A 21790-nucleotide genomic window follows, 5' to 3' on the forward strand; every position below is an offset into this window, starting at 1 on the left:
TTACAGGTAACTTTGTATTTATTTTAACCAGGTACAATAGCTATTAAATAGTTAAGAACTATTTAATAGCTAAAATAGTTAAAATAATTACAAATTTACCTGTAAAAGAAATCCTAACCTAAGTTACAAATAAACCTAACACTAGACTATCAATAAATTAATTAAATAAACTACCTACAATTACCTACAATTAACCTAACACTACACTATCAATAAATTAATTAAATACAATTGCTACAAATAAATACAATTAAATAAACTAGCTAAAGTACAAAAAATAAAAAAGAACTAAGTTACAAAAAATAAAAAAATATTTACAAACATAAGAAAAATATTACAACAATTTTAAACTAATTACACCTACTCTAAGCCCCCTAATAAAATAACAAAGCCCCCCAAAATAAAAAAAATGCCCTACCCTATTCTAAATTACTAAAGTTCAAAGCTCTTTTACCTTACCAGCCCTGAACAGGGCCCTTTGCGGGGCATGCCCCAAGAAATACAGCTCTTTTGCCTGTAAAAAAAAACATACAATACCCAAGCCCCCCAACATTACAACCCACCACCCACATACCCCTAATCTAACCCAAACCCCCCTTAAATAAACCTAACACTAAGCCCCTGAAGATCATCCTACCTTGTCTTCACCATACCAGGTTCACTGATCGGTCCAGAAGAGCTCCTCCGATGTCCTGATCCAAGCCCAAGCGGGGGGCTGAAGAGGTCCATGATCTGGCTGAAGTCAGTCTTCATCCAAGCGGGGCAGAAGAGTTCTTCCATCCGATTGAAGTCTTCATCCAAGCGGCATCCATCCGGAGCGAAGCGGCAGCATCCTGAAGACCTCCACCGCGGAACATCCATCCTGGCCGACGACTGAACGACGAATGATGGTTCCTTTAAATGACGTCATCCAAGATGGCGTCCCTCGAATTCCGATTGGCTGATAGGATTCTATCAGCCAATCGGAATTAAGGTAGGAATATTCTGATTGGCTGATGGAATCAGCCAATCAGAATCAAGTTCAATCCGATTGGCTAATCCAATCAGCCAATCAGATTGAGCTTGCATTCTATTGGCTGTTCCGATCAGCCAATAGAATGCAAGCTCAATCTGATTGGCTGATTGGATCAGCCAATCGGATTGAACTTGATTCTGATTGGCTGATTCCATCATCCAATCAGAATATTCCTACCTTAATTCCGATTGGCTGATAGAATCCTATCAGCCAATCGGAATTCGAGGGACGCCATCTTGGATGACGTCATTTAAAGGAACCGTCATTCGTCGTTCAGTCGTCGGCCAGGATGGATGTTCCGCGGTGGAGGTCTTCAGGATGCTGCCGCTTCGCTCCAGATGGATGCCGCTTGGATGAAGACTTCAATCGGATGGAAGAACTCTTCTGCCCCGCTTGGATGAAGACTTCAGCCGGATCATGGACCTCTTCAGCCCCCCGCTTGGGCTTGGATCAGGACATCGGAGGAGCTCTTCTGGACCGATCGGTGAACCTGGTATGGTGAAGACAAGGTAGGATGATCTTCAGGGGCTTAGTGTTAGGTTTATTTAAGGGGGGTTTGGGTTAGATTAGGGGTATGTGGGTGGTGGTTTGTAATGTTGGGGGGCTTGGGTATTGTATGTTTTTTTTTTACAGGCAAAAGAGCTGTATTTCTTGGGGCATGCCCCGCAAAGGGCCCTGTTCAGGGCTGGTAAGGTAAAAGAGCTTTGAACTTTAGTAATTTAGAATAGGGTAGGGCATTTTTTTATTTTGGGGGGCTTTGTTATTTTATTAGGGGGCTTAGAGTAGGTGTAATTAGTTTAAAATTGTAATTAGTTTAAAATATTTTTCTTATGTTTGTAAATATTTTTTTATTTTTTGTAACAGTTCTTTTTTATTTTTTGTACTTTAGCTAGTTTATTTAATTGTATTTATTTGTAGCAATTGTATTTAATTAATTTATTGATAGTGTAGTGTTAGGTTAATTGTAGGTAATTGTAGGTAGTTTATTTAATTAATTTATTGATAGTCTAGTGTTAGGTTTATTTGTAACTTAGGTTAGGATTTCTTTTACAGGTAAATTTGTAATTATTTTAACTATTTTAGCTATTAAATAGTTCTTAACTATTTAATAGCTATTGTACCTGGTTAAAATAAATACAAAGTTACCTGTAAAATAAATATTAATCCTAAAATAGCTATAATATAATTATAATTTATATTGTAGCTATATTAGGATTTATTTTACAGGTAAGTATTTAGCTTTAAATAGGAATAATTTATTTAATACGAGTTAATTAATTTTGTTAGATTTAAATTATATTTAACTTAGGGGGGTGTTAGTGTTAGGGTTAGACTTAGCTTTAGGGGTTAATACATTTATTAGAATAGCGGCGAGATTCGGTCGGCAGATTAGGGGTTAATAATTGAAGTTAGGTGTCGGCGATGTTAGGGAGGGCAGATTAGGGGTTAATACTATTTATGATAGGGTTAGTGAGGCGGATTAGGGGTTAATAACTTTATTATAGTAGCGCTCAGGTCCGCTCGGCAGATTAGGGGTTAATAAGTGTAGGCAGGTGGAGGCGACGTTGTGGGGGGCAGATTAGGGGTTAATAAATATAATATAGGGGTCGGCGGTGTTAGGGGCAGCAGATTAGGGGTACATAGGGATAATGTAAGTAGCGGCGGTTTACGGAGCGGCAGATTAGGGGTTAATAATAATATGCAGGGGTCAGCGATAGCGGGGGCGGCAGAATAGGGGTTAATAAGTGTAAGGTTAGGGGTGTTTAGACTCGGGGTACATGTTAGAGTGTTAGGTGCAGACGTAGGAAGGGTTACCGCATAGCAAACAATGGGGCTGCGTTAGGAGCTGAACGCAGCTTTTTTGCAGGTGTTAGGTTTTTTTCAGCTCAAACAGCCCCATTGTTTCCTATGGGGGAATCGTGCACGAGCACGTTTTTGAGGCTGGCCGCGTCCGTAAGCAACTCTGGTATCGAGAGTTGAAGCTGCGTTAAAAATGCTCTACGCTCCTTTTTTGGAGCCTAACGCAGCCTTTATGTGGACTCTCGATACCAGAGTTATTTTTATGGTGTGGCCAGAAAAAAGCCGGCGTTAGTTTTTCGGGTCGTTACCGACAAACTCCAAATCTAGGCCAAAGTGTCCCTAATATTACTATTCTGCTCCCCAGTGGATATCACTATAATCCAGGACCCCAATATATATATATATATATATATATATATTTTTTTTTTATTATTATTATTTATATATATATATATATATATATATATATATATATATATATATATATATATACATATACATACATGTCTACACAGGGTATAGTGTTATAAGGAGTGGAAGTGGCATGGGTGATAGGTGGATGTAAAGTTTAGATGCAGAGCAATGATGGTCAACCATTATCACTCAAGTGGTTTTATAAGTTACCCTTAAAGGGCCACTAAACCCAAAATCTTTCTTTCATGATTCAGATAGAACATACAAATTTAAACAACATTACAATTTACTTCTATTATTTATTTTGCTTCATTTTTTAGTTATCCTTATTTGAAGAAAAAGCAATGCACATGGGTGAGCCAATCACATGAGGCTTCTATGTGCAGCAACCAATCAGCAGCCACTGAGCATATCTAGATATGCTTTTCAGCAAAGAATATCAAGAGAATAAAACAAATTAGATAATAGAAGTTAATTAGAAAGATGTTTAAAAATGCATTCTCTTTCTAAATCATGAAAGAAAAAATGTGGGTATCATGGCCCTTTAAGCCTGTATTGGACCCATAGCAAAACTATAATTGACTATTTGTGCGTAAAATATGTTGAGTAAAGGTTTGTTTTGTGTCTTTATTTAAAAAAAAAATTAAATGTATTTTTTGGGAATAAAGCAGGACAACCAACTTCTTCCCTAGAGGACAATATAAAAGGTAATATGGGACACCAATCAGAGCCATGGCTGAGCACCATTATCAGTTTAGTGCAGATATGTCCTGTTTGTAAATATAGGTTCAAGTTGTCCTCAAATTGACTGTAAAGTACTGTTAAATATTTGATACTAATGGCACAAAGGGGTTAAAACAGATTGTGTATAAATTTATATAAAAATGTTTAGAAAAATGGTCGCACAGAAAAATGGTTGTTTATTATACAGTAGCAGTTAAAGGGATATTATACTGTATTTTTTCCCAGTGATCCATCTTACATCTTTTTTTACAAATGACTTTATTTTGTCATAAGAAATAGCTGCTTTTGCCTGTTTAAGCTGAAACTTTAAATAATAGAATCCTGGGCCTGGATGTAAAATCAGCTGTTACCAGCGATAGGCAAATGTCCATTTTTTACATTTTAATCATAGTATGAATGTTCCCCTTGACATTTTTTTCTACCATCATCACATTAAAGGGGAAGTCTACTTGAAAATGTTTATGTAAAAAGATAGATAATGCCTTTATTACCCAGTTTTGCATAACCAACACTATTATATTAATACAATTTTTACTTCTATGATTACCTTGTATCAGACTGCCTCCTTATCCCAGTTTGACAGACTTGCATTTTAGCCAATCAGTGCTGATGTTATTTATATGACGACACACATGAACTAGCCCTGTCTAGTTGTGAAAAACTGTCAAAATGCACTAAGATAAGAAGCAGCCATCAAGGGCTTAGAAATTAGCACAAGAGCCTACCTAGGTTTAGCTTTCAACAAAGAATACCAAGAGAACAATGCAAAGTTGATGATAAAAGTAAATTGGAAAGCTGTTTAAAATAACATGCCCTATCTGAATCATGAAAGTTTTAATTTGACTAGACTGTCCCTTTAAATGCTTGTATGGCAACTATATCACCACCAAAATATTTATATTCTAAACTGAAATGCATCCATGTGGATTCCAGTTTCGGCTGGAATGTTCCTTTAAAGGGACAGTCTAGTCCAAAAAAAAAAAACTTTCATGATTCAGATAGGGCATGTCATTTTAAACAATTTTCCAATTTACTTTTATCACCAATTTTTCTTTGTTCTCTTGGTATTCTTAGTTGAAAGCTTAACCTAGGAGGTTCATATGCTAATTTCTTAGACCTTGAAGGCCGCCTCTTAAGAATGCATTTTAGCAGGTTTTTCACCACTAGAGGGTGTTAGTTCATGTTTTTCATATAGATAACACTGTGCTCGTGCACGTGAAGTTACCTGGGAGCCATCACTGATTGGCTAAACTGCAAGTCTGTCAAAGAACTGAAATAAAGAGGCAGTCTGCAGAGGCTTAGATACAAGATAATCACAGAGGTAAAAAATATATAAATATAACTGTGTTGGTTATGCAAAACTAGGGAATGGGTAAAAAAGGGATTATCTATCTTTTAAAACAATAACAATTCTGGTGTAGACTGTCCCTTTAAGAAACATTAATAAAAGTACAGTCTAGTCAAAATTAAACTTTCATGATTCAGATAGGGCATGCAATTATAAACAACTTTCCAATTTTCTTTTATTATTGGCTGGTTAGATGTGTTCAGCTTGCTGCCAGTAGTACAAAGTTGTTCCTTTACCAAAGGATAACAAGAGAATGAAGCAAATTTGATAATAGAAGTAAATTGAAAAGTTGTTTAAAATTGTACGTTCTATCCAAATCATGAAATAAGATTGTGGGGTTTCCTTTTTATTTAATTGAAGTGCATCATATATCATATTGTGGTGCATTTAATCTAATACAAGGATATGGGAAAAAAGCAGAGCAAATATATTTAATAAAAAATATATAACAGGGTCAGCTGGAGTTACCTCCAAGAAGACACCCTCTGCAATCACACAGGACAAACAACTCAACAGCGTTACGGCTGCCATGCTGACCAGTTATAATTTTTATTGTGACATGGATAACCTTCCCTATACAGTAAGGGATGTTTAGATGTCTCATTACCAATAACATGTAAGTAATTAAAGGGACATTGTACCACTTGAACTGAAATTATGGATACTTTAACATTCTCTATAGAAAGGCTATGTGAACAAGAGACAACAAGCAGCAATCAAGGTTCCCAATTGCTATTGTATATAGACAAATAACTAAAATAATGAGTCTTTATTTTACAGAGATGAATAAGATTAGGTTGTCTGCTATTTTTGCAGGCTCAGCCCGTTTGTACCGGCATGTTCTTGAGAACAATGAATAGAGGCTTCAGTTAGCTAAATAGCTATTTCATATACAAAAATAAACACAAACAAGCACATTTCCATACATTGTATACTATGCAGCAACTATAAAAAAATCATTGGGAACACATTAAGGGGAAATCAATTTTACAGTTCAGTGTCCCTTTTAAAGGGTAGCTGGAAACCTATTTAAAAAATAGAGAATTGGATCCTTATGCATTTTGAAAAGCATTATTTATAGTATGACAATGTTGTTTTAGATTAAAAATAACATACAGTTTATTATCTTTAAGGAAGCGGCACTGTAGACTTTGATGAGTTCTTGGTTATGATGGTCCGGTGTATGAAAGATGACAGCAAAGGAAAATCAGAAGAGGAATTGTCAGATCTTTTTCGAATGTTTGACAAGTAAGTCATACTGTATTAAAAACAAAAAAAGAAGAAAAATAAAAGTTAATCATTATCTAATAGAAAATTATTTTGCATGGAAGAGTAGATATGAAAAAAGTAGAAAAGTTATATTAGAAGTACGCTGGTGGACCATATTTCTTTAAAAGAACCATTGCATGCAGTAGAATTGCAGAATAAAAAGACAATGCAATATCACTTATTCTGAATTTCAAATGTGAAGTAGTTTTTTATTTATTGAAAAATTAAAAAAAATGTCCTTCCCTGCCCCCTGTATCATGTGACAGCTATCAGTGAATCAGACTTCTGTACATATACACTGTGAACTCTTGCACATGCTAAGGCCCCGTTTCTAAAAAGATCTCTGGGCTGGTGAGATTCTATAAGAATGCTCACCACCCCTTCTATTTCCCTGGTGAAATTATATACTGACACTTTTTACCCTGAAAACAGGGCGTCTCGCTAAGAGACGTATACTGCATTTTCATATGCAAACATTAATAAAGTGCACAATAAAATTTGTAATTTTAAAATCTTACAAAACTAATAACTGAACCATTCACACAAAAATACACAGGGAAAAATTGTATTGTTAATTTAACTAAATTGCTCACCAAAAATCGTATTTGATCAAAAACATAAGATTTGTAGGTAAATTACACAGGAATAAATCATATTAAATATGCACTGCATAAAACGTAATTTAAGTACACTGGGTGCACAAAAAAAGAAGCAAGAAATTTGTACTTAAAAGTACAAAATACAAAGCGTAATTGTTTTTTACGTAAAATTGGCTGAACATGGGCGTTCCATATGCATATATGAAATTTTCACAAATCCCAGCATAATTCTATAAACATTTTCGCACTACAGCTCTCACATTTCAAAAGTGTTACGTTTTTACCAAAATACTCAAAACACTAATTATTCTGAAAGGAAAACCTATGCATAAGAAAATTACAGCAATTTAAGGAACAGTGGACTGAAAAAAGTGTAATTTGATTTGTATTAAAGGCACAGTCTACATCAGAATTTTTATTGTTTAAAAAGATAGAAAATCAATTTATTACCCATTCCCTAGTTTTGCATAACCAACAGAGACACTTTTTACCTCTGTAATTACCTTGTATCAAAGCCTCTGCAGACTGCACCCTTATATCAGTTCTTTTGGCAGACATCCATTTTAGCCAATCAGAGCTGGCTCACCTGAACTCCACGTGCATGAGCATAGTGTTATCTATATGAAACATATGAACTAACACCCTCTAGTGGTAAAAAAACTTTCAAAATGCCCTGAGAAAAGAGGCGGCCTCAAGGGCTTAGAAATTAGCATATGAACCTCCTAGGTTTAGCTTTCAACTAGGAATACCAAGAGAACAAAACAAAATTGGTGATAAAAGTAAATTGGAAAATTGTTTAAAATTACATTCTCTATCTGAATCATGAAAGATTATTTTGGACTAGACTGCCCCTTTAAGCATTATAAACATGTTTTAAAATACACCGGTTTCCCCCTCTGTATTTTACTCTCCATTGCAAACTTTTAACTAGCAGAGAGCTTTCATTATTTGTATGGGAGACATCTCGCCACTTGCTTTTTTATAGAATTCCCCCTGCAAGTGTAATAGTTTAGAATTGGGTCTTACTGCTCATCTAAAAAGACTGTGCACAATTTGATAATGGAAGTAAATTGGATTTTTTTTAATTAAATGAAATGAAAGTTTAAAGGGGTGTAATATCACTATAACAACCCTTGAATAGCCCCTTTATGAGGAAAAACATGGGCTAGGTTTAATTTGTATTTGAATGAGTTTGTTGACTGGAAGGGAGGTGGAGTCATACATGGGTAAAGTCAGGCCTGGAGAGGGGTGGAGTCATACATGGGTAAAGTCAGGACTGGAGAGGGGTGGAGTCATACATGGGTAAAGTCAGGACTGGAGAGGGGTGGAGTTATAGATGGGTAAAGTCAGGACTGGAGAGGGGTGGAGTCATACACGGGTAAAGTCAGGACTGGAGAGGGGTGGAGTCATACATGGGTAAAGTCAGGCCTGGAGAGGGGTGGAGTCATACATGGGTAAAAGTCAGGACTGGAGAGGGGTGGAGTCATGATCAGCCATGAGCAGGGTTAAATGTACCTTGGGTGGTGCCAGACAGTCCAGGCAGTGTCACTTTATGAAACCAGAACAAGGAAAGAAGTATGGCAGGAGAATCAGCAGGACAGAGCTATAAAACCAGGACCATTCCACAAAATATGTGACGGTTGGGAGCTGTGGTATACATGTGTATGTGCTTAATCTTTACATTATTAGCTTGTGCAGTATAAATTTTCCTTTAATATGACTATAAAAACTGAAGTTGTAAGATCATAATGAAATATTAAATAGACTGCAGTGTGTTCAGGGCAGACACTATATGTATATGCCTATGCATGTAAAAGCTTTTAAATTAACTCCCCCCCCCCCCCCCACTATTGTCCAGAAATGCTGATGGTTATATCGACCTCGATGAATTAAAAGTCATGCTAGATGCTACTGGAGAAACCATAACGGAAGATGATATTGAAGAATTGATGAGAGATGGTGACAAAAACAATGATGGTAGAATTGACTATGATGGTAGGTAACATTTATCACAGAAGCTTCCATGTTGAAAAGCATGGTTAAATAATAATATGTTCTAACAATATTTATTACAAGCATTAGTATTTTAAATACTTCACAGGTGGTGGGTACAGTTTTTCCTCCATATCAAAAGAACAACAAGGCCCTCCCTTTATCCCCTGATGTTGGATATCTTTGAAATGCTACTGCCATATTTAGTAAAGGGAACCATTTTGCTCACCTTCCTAATCTTCCTGCTCCTCTAGGCTGCTATGTGTAAATTCCCTAGTGCATATTTGGGGCTTTATTGCGTCAGTTCGTAGCTGTACAACCAGCAAATAATAATAATAAAAACCTATATATGTATATATCTTTTCTCCGGGTTGGACTCAAAGCGCTTTACACAAGTTGCGTTTATATAAGAGGGTTAGAAGTTACAGTTTTTATTCCTGAAAGCCTTGTGTAAACAGGTAACTCTTGAGTCTTTGTTTAAGAAATGTCCAGGGTGGTGGCTTCTTTCATTGTGCTTGGGAGAGTGTTCCATATAGAGAGGGGGCGTCATGCTTGCAAACCACATTTGTGGTGAATTCTTGGCACATTTAGTTTCTGGGCATGTGCTGATCAAAGAGTGCAAATTAGGACATAGGGCACAAGTAAGTCTTTTAAATAGCTTGGTCCTTGATCATGCAGAGCTTTGTAGGATAGCATGCCTACCTTGAATAGTATGCACTATTTTATTGGCAGCCAGTGCAGGGAGTGGAAGATGTGTGTCACATGACAACATTTTGACTGGCCAGTTAGCAGCCTTGCTGAACCATTTTGTATCTATTCATCATGCCCAATCCCATCTGTTCACTGAATCTTTATAGAAAATTATAGAATCTGTTTCTGTTAACTGAATTTATAATTTTATTTAGTATTCCTTCAAGTCCATCATTTATAAAGAGCTCACACTCATGAACTAGTCTAGAAAAATAATCTGCTATAAGAAGTTTTAAATGATAGGTGATCTACTAGCCATGCAAACCCTATCTATACATAACACACACATCCCACATAAATCAGTATTAAAGAAGTAAAGGTGCAATGTATAAGCCGCTTCCTGTTAAACACAAGTGGCAAACATACTTTACAGATATTGGTTTAGTAAAAAATGCAAATATTTTCATATACTGTAACATATAATTAAAGGGACAGACAACACCAGAATGTTTGTTGTTTTAAAAGATAGATAAACCCTTAATAACCAATTCCCCAGTTTTGCATAACCAACACAGTTATAATCAAACACATTTTACCTCTCTAACTACCTTGCATCTAACCCCCTTATTTCAGTTCTTTTGACAGACTTGCATTTTGGCCAATCAGTGCTCACTCCTAGGTAACTTCACGTGCGTGAGCTCAATGTTATCTATATGACACACATAAACTAACGCCCTCTAGTGGTGAAAAACTGTCAAAATGCATTTAGATTAGAGGCGGCCTTCAAGGTCAAAAAAAATTAGTAAATTAACCTCCTAGGTTTAGCTTTCAAGTAAGAATACCAAGAGAACAAAGCAACATTGATGATAAAAGTAAATTGAAAAGTTGTTTAAAATTACATGCCCTGTTTGAATCATGAACATTTTTTGTGGACTTGACTGTCCCGTTAATACACTATGCATGTTACTTATGTATAGTGTATGAACTGTATTTTACTGTGTATTAAATTGTGAGATTTTATTTTTAACTCTTTACAGTCTCCTTTATTATACTAAACAAACAAACATCTTTCTCAGTCACATAAAGAGTGCAGTATGTTTTACCTTTTTATTAATAATTACATCTTCTATTTTTTGTTTTGTTTTACAGAATTCCTGGAGTTCATGAAAGGAGTTGAATAAAATAATGACTATCGGAAACACTTTACAAACTGCTGAAAAAAAAGCCCAACAACAATTTTTTTCCCAAATGAATAAATTATACCAGATCAAAACCTAAACATGCAACTTTTATCAAAATATGAACTTTGCAATATCATTATACAGAACCTCACTGTATATGTGAAATCATTTTCTAAAGTTTACTTTTATGCACCATACAATCTTGTAACATGCACTATAAGGGAATACTTTTTATAATCTGTTATATGTTTTTTTTTTGTTTGTTTGTTTTTTCTTTAAAGGGACATGAAACTTTTTTCCCCTATTGTGATTCAAATACAACATATTGTACATTTTAAAACAAATTTCCAATTTACATAAATGATCTAATTTGCTTAGTTCTTTTGGTATTCTTTGTTGAAAATTATACCTAGGTAGGCTCAGGAGGTGGGAGCTAGATGCTGATTGGTGGCCGAACATATATGCCTCTTGTCATTGGCTTACAGATGTGTTCAGCTAGCTCCCAAAAAAACATTGCTGCTTCATCAACAAAGGAAACCAATAGAATGACGCAAAATTGCCAATATAAGAACATTAAAAAGTTGTGTAAAAAATACATGCAAAGTATGCTCTATCTGAATCATTAAAGAAGAATTTGGGCTTTCATGTGCCTTTAATAAAAGCATAACACATTACATTTTTTGTTTTTGTAAATTTATGCCCCATGTTAATTTTAGTGGTCATTTTTAAGGGATTATGTAATAAACAAGTCACTCTTATGACAATTGTATTTTTTTGCACATCTATGCATTTAGGTATGCAAAATATAAAAGCCCTTTTTGTGCAATAACATTGATTTAATTCAAATGTGCAAATTTTGTTGTATTGCAATTTATTATGTTGGACATTTCTTACTACTGGAAATACAAAATGGTAATGGAAAAATGTTATAAACTGCTAATAAATTGACTTGCAAACTGTATGCAGACATATTGTCATGTGTTGAATAGTTACCATAGTGTATATTATATAATCCTCTAGCATATTAATAGAGGTATGGGTTAAAGGGCCACTGTAAGTAAATATTTTCTATGCCTGTTACTAACTACCCCAAATACGCTTTTTATCAATAGCATTTCATTAACATATCTCTACCGTATATCAGAAATCTTGTCTGCAAATTTAATTGTTTTCCAAACCCACTCCGTGGGTATCCTTTGCTCTGTACCAATCTGTTTACAATACCTAGGTTTCAAAATGGCGCTTTAAACACAAAGTTATTGGTTTAAGTATTTAGAACATGCAGTGCTGAAAATTGTGGGCAGGATAACGTGACATCATCGGCGAATAAAAGATATAACTTTTAGAACGTTATGAAACTTTGTTTTAGAGAAAATATAGGTCAGTAGGTTTTAATTAATGTTTATTAACTTTAATATGTTAGTTGTTTAGCTTAAAAATTATAACAGAAAGTAATCCTTTAAGTCTTACACTCAGATGATGTAAGTGCAAAACCCTTAGAGCTAGATTTACAAGTAGACCGCAATAATTAACCAGCTATTACAAGTGGCTGGTTATTGCTACCTCAAGGTTTTGGTAGCAATTAACACTCTGAAAATCAACCAGAGATCAGATCTCTGGTTAGTTTTCTAAAAGTGCCCAAAATGCCCTCAAAACAGAGGGCATTGTAGTTTTTAATTTTTAAAAAAATTGCATTTCTTTTTTTAAATAAAAAGCAACTGCACTAGGCAGTTTTGGGGCTTTAAAGTGATTGTAAATCCTAGCGTAATTCCTAGCCAATAGCCGTGCGGGAAATACGGTGCCAGTTGGCACTAAGCCGGATTTCCAGCACGGCTATTAGCGTGCGCTGGTATTACAAAGTGGAGCAAAAATATTGCTTTAGCTAACACAATATTTTGCGCTCCACTTGTAATCTAGCCCTTAGTTTTGTAGAAGGAATGAGTGTCACTAATTATTTAGGATGTTACTTTTATTGAATTTGCCAGTATATACTACTTAAAGGGACACTAAACCCAAAAGTTTTCTGTCATGATTCAGATAGAGAATACCATTTTAAACAACATTCCAATTTACTTCTATTATCTAATTTGCTTCATTCTTTAGATATCCTTTGCTGAAGAAATAGCAATGCACATTGGTAAGCCAATCACATGAGGCATCTAGGTGCAGCCACCAATCAGCAGCTACTGAGCCTATCTAGATATGCTTTTCAGCAAAGGATATCAAGAGAATGACGCAAAATAGATAAGAGAAGTAAGTTAGAAAGTTGTATACAAGTGCATGCTCTTTCTAAATCATGAAAGAAAAAAATTGTGTTTCATGTCCCTTTAAATTTACAAAGTTGGGTACACATATAGATGCCTCTTTAAAACATGAAACCCCCTTTTTTAATGTTTCCAATAAATTTAAATGAGTTTCCAATTTACTTCTATTTATGAAATCTCCCATGTTCTCATTGCATTCATTATTTAAGAGCATACCTAGGTAGGTAGTGTGAACGTGTCTGGAGAACTACATTGCAGAAAATACTGTTGTCATCAAGTGCTCTTGTAATTGTATAACCTGCAAACCTGCTGCCATATAGTGTTCCAGACATGTGCACCTTCCTGAGGTTACCTACCCGCTTTTCAAAAAAGATACTAAGAGAACAAAGCAAATTTAAAGGGACAGTAAACATTAGTTAACATGTTACAGAAAACTATGTGCAGAATTATGTAACATAAGAATGGCCTTTTGTTTGTTTTGTTTTTTCTAACTACCTAATTTGGCCCCTAAAACTACACTTACCTTGAGTGCGAAGCCGTCCTTTTCTGCACTGCAGTTTTTTTCAACTAGCGCGTCACAGGCTCACTGTCTAATCACAGCGACCCAATCGCGCCATTCAACTACATGTAGTTGAATGGCGCTCCTGTGCTAGGTACAGCAGCCGACTCTCTAGCCCAGTGCTTTCCAAACTGTGCCGTGACTAGTGTGTCGGTGGCAGTGAGTAGGTGTGTCCCTGCTTCAACACAAATGTGTTTTAATTTAAAAAAAAAAAAATCTTTTTATTTTTGGTTTCCGACTTTCCGCCTGCCTGCTATGCAATATCACGTGTTTGATACATGATTGATACCTAGTGGGTCACAGATCATCTTAACCTATTGGCGCAGCTCACCGGGAACTGAAACTATTCCCATGGACGGCACATTGGCTCCTGACTGCACGTGTAGTCTCCTCAATCGGTTTGTGACTGCATGTGTAGTCAGTGAGTGGGACAGCAGTGTGCTTGCAGCGCGGGCAGCAGTCAGTCGGACTAGGGCAGCAGCTTAAATGCTGAGCAGAAGTCAGTGGGATATTTTTGCAGCTAGCTCCCAGTAGTGCATTGCTGCTCCTGCCCTTGATATATGGATAGGAAGTGGAAGCTTAAAATGCTTGATGATGAAATGCGAGTGTCTTTATCTAATATTCCACCAAATATTCAGAAACTGTGTTCATCACATCAACCTCATACAGCCCATTAAAATAGTAAGTAGCTATTGGTGTTTTTTAATTCTTACACATACTTACTGTTACTTGTAAATACATTTCATTATTATATAATTTATGCATGTGTCTGTGTATGTCACCAACATGAAAAGTTTGGAAAGCTCTGCTCTAGCCAATCACAATAGTGCATGCTTCACATAAATAACTGGGGCGCGATCCGATAAAGATTGTAGTTTGCGGCGCAAGCGAGGGAACCCCCGCCGCCCCGTAGTTTCAGCTTGCAACTCGAGCTAACCTATATACGGCGCCATCAGAGGCTAAAGTGCCATAAGTCTGACAAACCAGCGATGTCCAGAAATCTGCGTAAGTACAAATTTCTGGAGTCGCCAGTGACTTACGGCACTTTAGAAACTGCCGGCACCTACAAAACCTGACTAAGTTATAAAATCACCCGTACTGTCTAACACACCTCCCAAACATAGCCCGACACGTCTAACCCTCTATCCGCTATCCCCCCTCACTATCCTAACAATAAAAAATGTATTAACCCCTAAACCGTGACTCCCGGACCCCGCAGCCACCTAATAAAGTTATTAACCCCTAAACCGCTGCTCCCGGACCCCGCCGCCAGATATATTAAATCTATAACCTCCTAATGTGAGCCCCTACCCCGCCGCCATCTACCTTACCTACCCCTTAAAGTGAGTTCCTACCCCGCCGCCATCTACCTTACCTACCCCCTAAAGTGAGCTCCTACCCCGCCGCCATCTACCTTACCTACCCCCTAAAGTGAGCCCCTACCCCGCCGCCATCTACCTTACCTACCCCCTAAAGTCAGCCCCTTACACCGCTGCCATCTATTTTAAAAATATTAACCCCTAATTTAATCCCCCTACACCGCTGCCAGCTATAGTAACTATATTAACCCTAATTATATTACGGTTAATATAGTTAATATAGTTATTATATTATATATATTAACTATATTAACCCTAATTATATTAGGGTTAATATAGTTAATATCGTTATTATATTATATATATATTAAGTATAATAACCCTATCTAACTCTAACATCCCTAACTAAATTCTTATTAAAATAGATCTAATTAATATTAATATTATTAATTAAAATATTCCTATTTAAATCTAAATACTTACCTATAAAATAAACCCTAAAATAGCTACAATGTAATTATTAATTACATTGTAGCTATTTTAGGGTTTATATTTATTTTACAGGTAACTTGATATTTATTTTAGCTAGGTACAATAGCTATTAAATAGTTAATAACTATTTAATAGCTACCTAGTTAAAATAATTACCAATTTACCTGTAAAATAAATCCTAACCTAAGTTACAAATACACCTACACTATCAATAAATTAAATAAACTACAACTATCTAAACTAAAATACAATTAAATAAACTAAACTAAATTACAAAAAAAACAAACACTAAATTACAAAAAATAAAAAAATATTACAAGATTTTTAAGCTAATTACACCTATTCTAAGCCCCCTAATAAAATAATAAAGCCCCCCAAAATAAAAAAAATTCCCTAACCTATTCTAAATTAAAAAAGTTCACAGCTCTTTTACCTTACCAGCCCTTAAAAGGGCCTTTTGCGGGGCATGCCCCAAAGAATTCAGCTCTTTTGCATTTAAATAAACATACAATACCCCCCCAACATTACAACTCACCACCCACATACCCCTATTCTAAACCCACCCAAACCCCCCTTAAAAAAACCTAACACTACCCCCCTGAAGATCTCCCTACCTTGTCTTCACCCAGCCGGGCAGAACTCTTCATCCAATCCGGTCGATGTCCAATCAAGCGGCAGAGAAGTCTTCTTCCATCCGGTCAATGTCTTCAGTCAAGCAGCAGTGAAGTCTTCTTCCATCCGGCGATATCTTCAAGCAAAGCGGCATCTTCAATCTTCTTTCTTCGCTCCTCCGCCGCGGAGCATCCATCCGGCACGAAGACTGAACGAGGAATGAGGTACCTTTAAATGACATCATCCAAGATGGCGCCCGTCGAATTCCAATTGGCTGATAGGATTCTATCAGCCAATCGGAATTAAGGTAGAAAAATCTGATTGGCTGATTGAATCAGCTAATCAGATTCAAGTTCAATCCAATTGGCTGAACCAATCAGCCAATCGGATTGAACTTGAATCTGATTGGCTGATTGAAGACATCGCCCGGATGGAAGAAGACTTCTATGCCGCTTGATTTGAAGACATCGCCCAGATGGAAGAAGACTTCTCTGCCGCTTGATTGGACATCGCCCGGATCGGATGAAGAGTTCTGCCCGGCTGGGTGAAGACAAGGTAGGGAGATCTTCAGGGGGTTAGTGTTAGTTTTTTTTTAAGGGGGTTTGGGTGGGTTTAGAATAGGGGTATGTGGGTGGTGGGTTGTAATGTTGGGGGTGGGTATTGTATGTTTATTTAAATGCAAAGAGCTGAATTCTTTGAGGCATGCCCCGCAAAAGGCCCTTTTAAGGGCTGGTAAGGTAAAAGAGCTGTGAACTTTTTTAATTTAGACTAGGGTAGGGAAAATTTTTTATTTTGGGGGGCTTTATTATTTTATTAGGGGGCTTAGAATAGGTGTAATTAGCTTAAAAATCTTGTAATATTTTTTTATTATTTGTAATTTAGTTTAGTTTATTTTATTGTATTTTAGTTTAGATATTTGTAGTTTATTTAATTTATTGATATTGTAGGTGTATTTGTAACTTAGGTTAGGATTTATTTTACAGGTAAATTGGTAATTATTTTAACTAGGCAGCTATTAAATAGTTATTAACTATTTAATAGCTATTGTACCTAGTTAAAATAAATGCCAAGTTACCTGTAAAATAAATATAAACCCTAAAATAGCTACAATGTAATTATTAATTACATTGTAGCTATCTTAGGGTTTATTTTATAGGTAAGTATTTAGATTTAAATAGGAATATTTTAATTAATAATATTAATATTAATTCGATCTATTTTAATAAGAATTTAGTTAGAGATGTTAGAGTTAGATAGGGTTATTATACTTAATATATATATAATATAATAACGATATTAACTATATTAACCCTAATATAATTAGGGTTAATATAGTTAATATAGCTGGCGGCAGTGTAGGGGGATTAGATTAGGGGTTAATGTGTTTAATATATGCGGCGGCGGCGGTGTAGGGGGATTAAATTAGGGGTTAATATTTTTAAAATAGATGGCGGCGGGGTAGGAGCTCACTTTAGGGGGTAGTTAAGGTAGATGGCGGCGGGGTAGGGGCTCACTTTAGGGGGTAGGTAAGGTAGATGGCGGCGGGGTAGGGGCTCACTTTAGGGGGTAGGTAAGGTAGATGGTGGCGGTGTAAGGGGCTCACATTAGGGGGTAGGTAAGGTAGATTGCGGCGGTGTAAGGGGCTCACATTAGGGGGTAGGTAAGGTAGATGGCGGCTGTGTAAGGAGCTCACATTAGGGGGTATGTAATGTAGCTGGCGACGGTGTAGGGGATCACATTAGGGGGTTATACTTTTAATGTAGGTGGCGGCGGGGTACGGGAGCGGCGGTTTAGGGGTTAAAAACTTTATTAGGGATTGCGGCGGGGGATCGCGGTTGACAGGTAGATAGACATTGAGCATGCATTAGGTGTTAGGTTTTATTTAGCAGGTAGTTTAGGGAGTTACAGGGCTCCAATAGACAGCGTAAGGCTTACTACGGCTGCATTTTGTGGCGAGGTGAAAATGGAGTAAGTATATTGGATACCAAACTGCGCTGGTTTGGTATACCTGTCTATGGCCCAAAAAACTACGGGCGAAGGCAGAAATATACGAGCGTAACTTCTAGGTTACGCCGTATATGTGATACCAAACCAGCGCAAATTTCGGCGTCGCCGGCTTTTGCGGGCGACGCTGCATATCGGATCGGGCCCCTGATGTGTATGTAAATTGCGTATACTCCTTCCTTTTAGTCTCTTCTTCTCAACCCCTCATATGAGCTTCAGGCCGTTTTACAGTCACATCAATGCACACATGGGAGGAAGGGCAGGTGTGAGGAACCAAAATGCAGTGTTACTGAAATACACATAAATTATATATGTGAAGCAAGAGCCAGTGTGAGGAGATGGATGTTTTTCCTATGAACCACATTGGTCATCTGGCCAAAGAAACTGTAGGGATAAAAGTGCAACGGATGATTAACAGGATAGTCAAGTAAAACAAATGAGGGGTGAAATGATTATGTGATGCAGAGGGGAATGTGTAAATGATATAGGCCTGATACCCAAGGACATTTCCTTAGGTGTCCACAGATTTTTACTATGAGCTCAAGCCCTAGATACTTTGAGACATAAAACTTCCCTCAGTATAAACACTGTAATCATTACAAAAAATAATAATATAAAAAATAAGTCACCAGTCACAAAAAGACCTAGCTTACATGGGACATAAAGGTGCTGAAAGAAAATGCAGCAACATGTTTGTTTTTGCACAATTACTTGAATATAATTGTGTTTAAGCCTTGCACAGGGGGCTAAACATACAGCTAAAGTCAGCTCCTCAGCAGAAAACAAGTGGGACTCTGATGAACACATCTGGTAAGCCAATGACAAGTCATATGTCCACAGCCACCAATCACCAGCTAGCTTCGAGTATTGCATTGCTGCCCTGAACCTATGCTTTTCAACGATGGATTCAGAGTGAATAAAGTAAATTAGATCAGACGTAAACTGAAAAGTCTCTTCAAATTGCATGTTGCAGCTATAAAATGTAAAAAAAAATATTTGTGTCTACAGCGTCCCCAAAAGTGCATACAAAATCCAGTCTATTTAAAATCCACTCTAATCATAGGAAGATCCAGCCCCTACAATAAACAGTGATGTTTTGCCAAAAATATAATATGCTGCAAATAGAGCAGACAAATTTAATTGTTAATATGGATTTTAATTAAGACTGACATTTTTTTATTCATTTTAAAGGGACAGTCTAGTCAAAATTAAAGTTTCATGATTCAGATAGGGCATGCAATTTTAAACATCCATCCAATTTACTTTCATCATCAAATTTGCTTTTTTTTCTCTTGGTATTTTTTGCTAAAGGCTAAACCTAGGTAGGCTCATACGCTGATTTCTAAGACTTTGCAGTCCAACGTTTATCTCATGGTCTGGCTGTGAATAGCTAATAACATGTTCTGTTTGTGTTATAACATTGCGCTCACACTAGTGGAATTATTAAAAGGCACATTAAACACTTTGGGATGGTAATTTAAAATGGTAAATTGTATATATATATAAAAATCTTCAATATACTTTATTTCCTATAATTTCATTCTGAAATTGTGAGCTTTTCAGTTCCTGTTAGAAATGGAAGTGCGGAACACTGTTCTATTCCACCCAGCCATTGGCTGCACACTCTAGTGACTTATTTATAACTGTCCCTAATTGGTCACAACAGAGAAGGTAACCTAAGTTACAACATGGCAGCTCCCATTGTTTTGTAGACACTAAGGGCTAGATTACAAGCAGAGCACAAAGTTATTGCAATCCCGCAAATGGGCAAATTTGCCCATTTGCGGGAGTGCAATAATTAACCAGCCATTACAAGTGGCTGGTTATTGCTACCGCAAGCTCGCGGTAGCAATTAGCGCTTAGAAATTTAACCAGAGGTGGGACCTCTGGTTAATTTTATAAAGGTGCTCCAAATGCCCCCAAAATAATAGTCTAGTGTAGTTTAATAAAATATAAAGATGGCAGCAAGCACTAACAGTATTTTGGGGTTAAAGTTAGTGGGGTATTAGAAAACAAAATGGCAATGAGCAGCGCCTTTACATTGCGGTCAATGGGAACTGTGTGTTCCCAGTAAATATATATGTATATCAGCATATTACTGTACTTATATATTTGATTGCTGCCATAGCTGCACAACTTACCCCTTCACTGGCGCAGAAGTTCTGATGCCTCCTCTGATGGCATCAGAGCGAGGCTCCCATAGGAGCCTATAATAGCGCACTTTTGTGAGCGCAATGCTTCCTAGCAATGTGAACACCAGCTCACATTAGCATTGTGGCTAACATCTAATGCCTGCGCACATTATCATGCACTGGTATTACAAAGTGGAGCGCTAATGTCTCTTTCAAAAAAAGAGATATATAGCGCTCCACTTGTAATCTAGCCCTAAAACTTTACACTTATTTTCACAATATTTTAACAGCTAATGAAAATTTAAATACAGCTATTTAAGATTCTCATCATTCAATTTAGCATTTATTTAGGCCTAGATTTAGAGTTTGGCGGTAGCCGTGAAAACCAGCATTAGAGGCTCCTAACGCTGGTTTTAGCCTACCGCCGGTATTTGGAGTCAGTCAGGAAAGGGTCTAACTCTCACTTTTCAGCCGCAACTTTTCCATACCGCAGATCCCCTTACGTCAATTGCGTATCCTATCTTTTCAATGGGATCTTTCTAACTCCGGTATTTAGAGTCGTGGCTGAAGTGAGCGTTAGAAATCTAACGACAAAACTCCAGCCGCAGAGAAAAGTCAGTAGTTAAGAGCTTTCTGGGCTAACGCCGGTTCATAAAGCTCTTAACTACTGTGCTCTAAAGTACACTAACACCCATAAACTACCTATGTACCCCTAAACCGAGGCCCCCCCCCCACATTGCCGCCACTCAATTAAATTTTTTTAACCCCTAATCTGCCGACCGCCACCTACGTTATACTTATGTACCCCTAATCTGCTGCCCCTAACACCGCCGACCCCTATATTATATTTATTAACCCCTAACCTGCCCCCCACAACGTCGCCACCAGCTACCTGCAATAATTAACCCCTAATCTGCCGACCGCAAAGCGCCGCTACTTACGTTATCCTTATGTACCCCTAATCTGCTGCCCCTAACATCGCTGACCCCTATATTATATTTATTAACCCCTAGCCTGCCCCCCTCAACGTCGCCTCCACCTGCCTACACTTATTAACCCCTAATCTGCCGAGCGGATCTCACCGCTACTATAATAAAGTTATTAACCCCTAATCCGCCTCACTCCCGCCTCAATAACCCTATAATAAATAGTATTAACCCCTAATCTGCCCTCCCTAACATCGCCGACACCTAACTTTGAGTATTAACCCCTAATCTGCCAATTGGAGCTCACCACTACTCTAATAAATTTTTAAACCCCTAAAGCTAATTTTAACCCTAACCCTAACACCCCCCTAAGTTAAATATAATTTTATTCTAACAAAATAAATTAACTCTTATTAAATAAATTATTCCT

The 21790-nt window shown here is 36.9% G+C and overlaps 1 protein-coding gene across 1 annotated transcript in view; it reads left to right on the top strand.

Moving 5' to 3' along the window:
* Nucleotides 1-12013, top strand: part of TNNC1 (troponin C1, slow skeletal and cardiac type) — a 58877-nt gene extending 46864 nt beyond the window's left edge. Inside the window, exons 4-6 of the mRNA XM_053721021.1 lie at nt 6455-6569; nt 9048-9184; nt 11021-12013. Coding sequence (XP_053576996.1) covers nt 6455-6569; nt 9048-9184; nt 11021-11052 — 284 coding nt within the window. The 3' untranslated portion in view covers nt 11053-12013. The remainder of the gene's footprint in view (nt 1-6454; nt 6570-9047; nt 9185-11020) is intronic.
* The last annotated feature ends 9777 nt before the right edge of the window (nt 12014-21790 follow it).

The sequence above is a fragment of the Bombina bombina genome, chromosome 7, assembly GCF_027579735.1.
Source record: "Bombina bombina isolate aBomBom1 chromosome 7, aBomBom1.pri, whole genome shotgun sequence".
Lineage (NCBI taxonomy): Eukaryota > Metazoa > Chordata > Amphibia > Anura > Bombinatoridae > Bombina > Bombina bombina.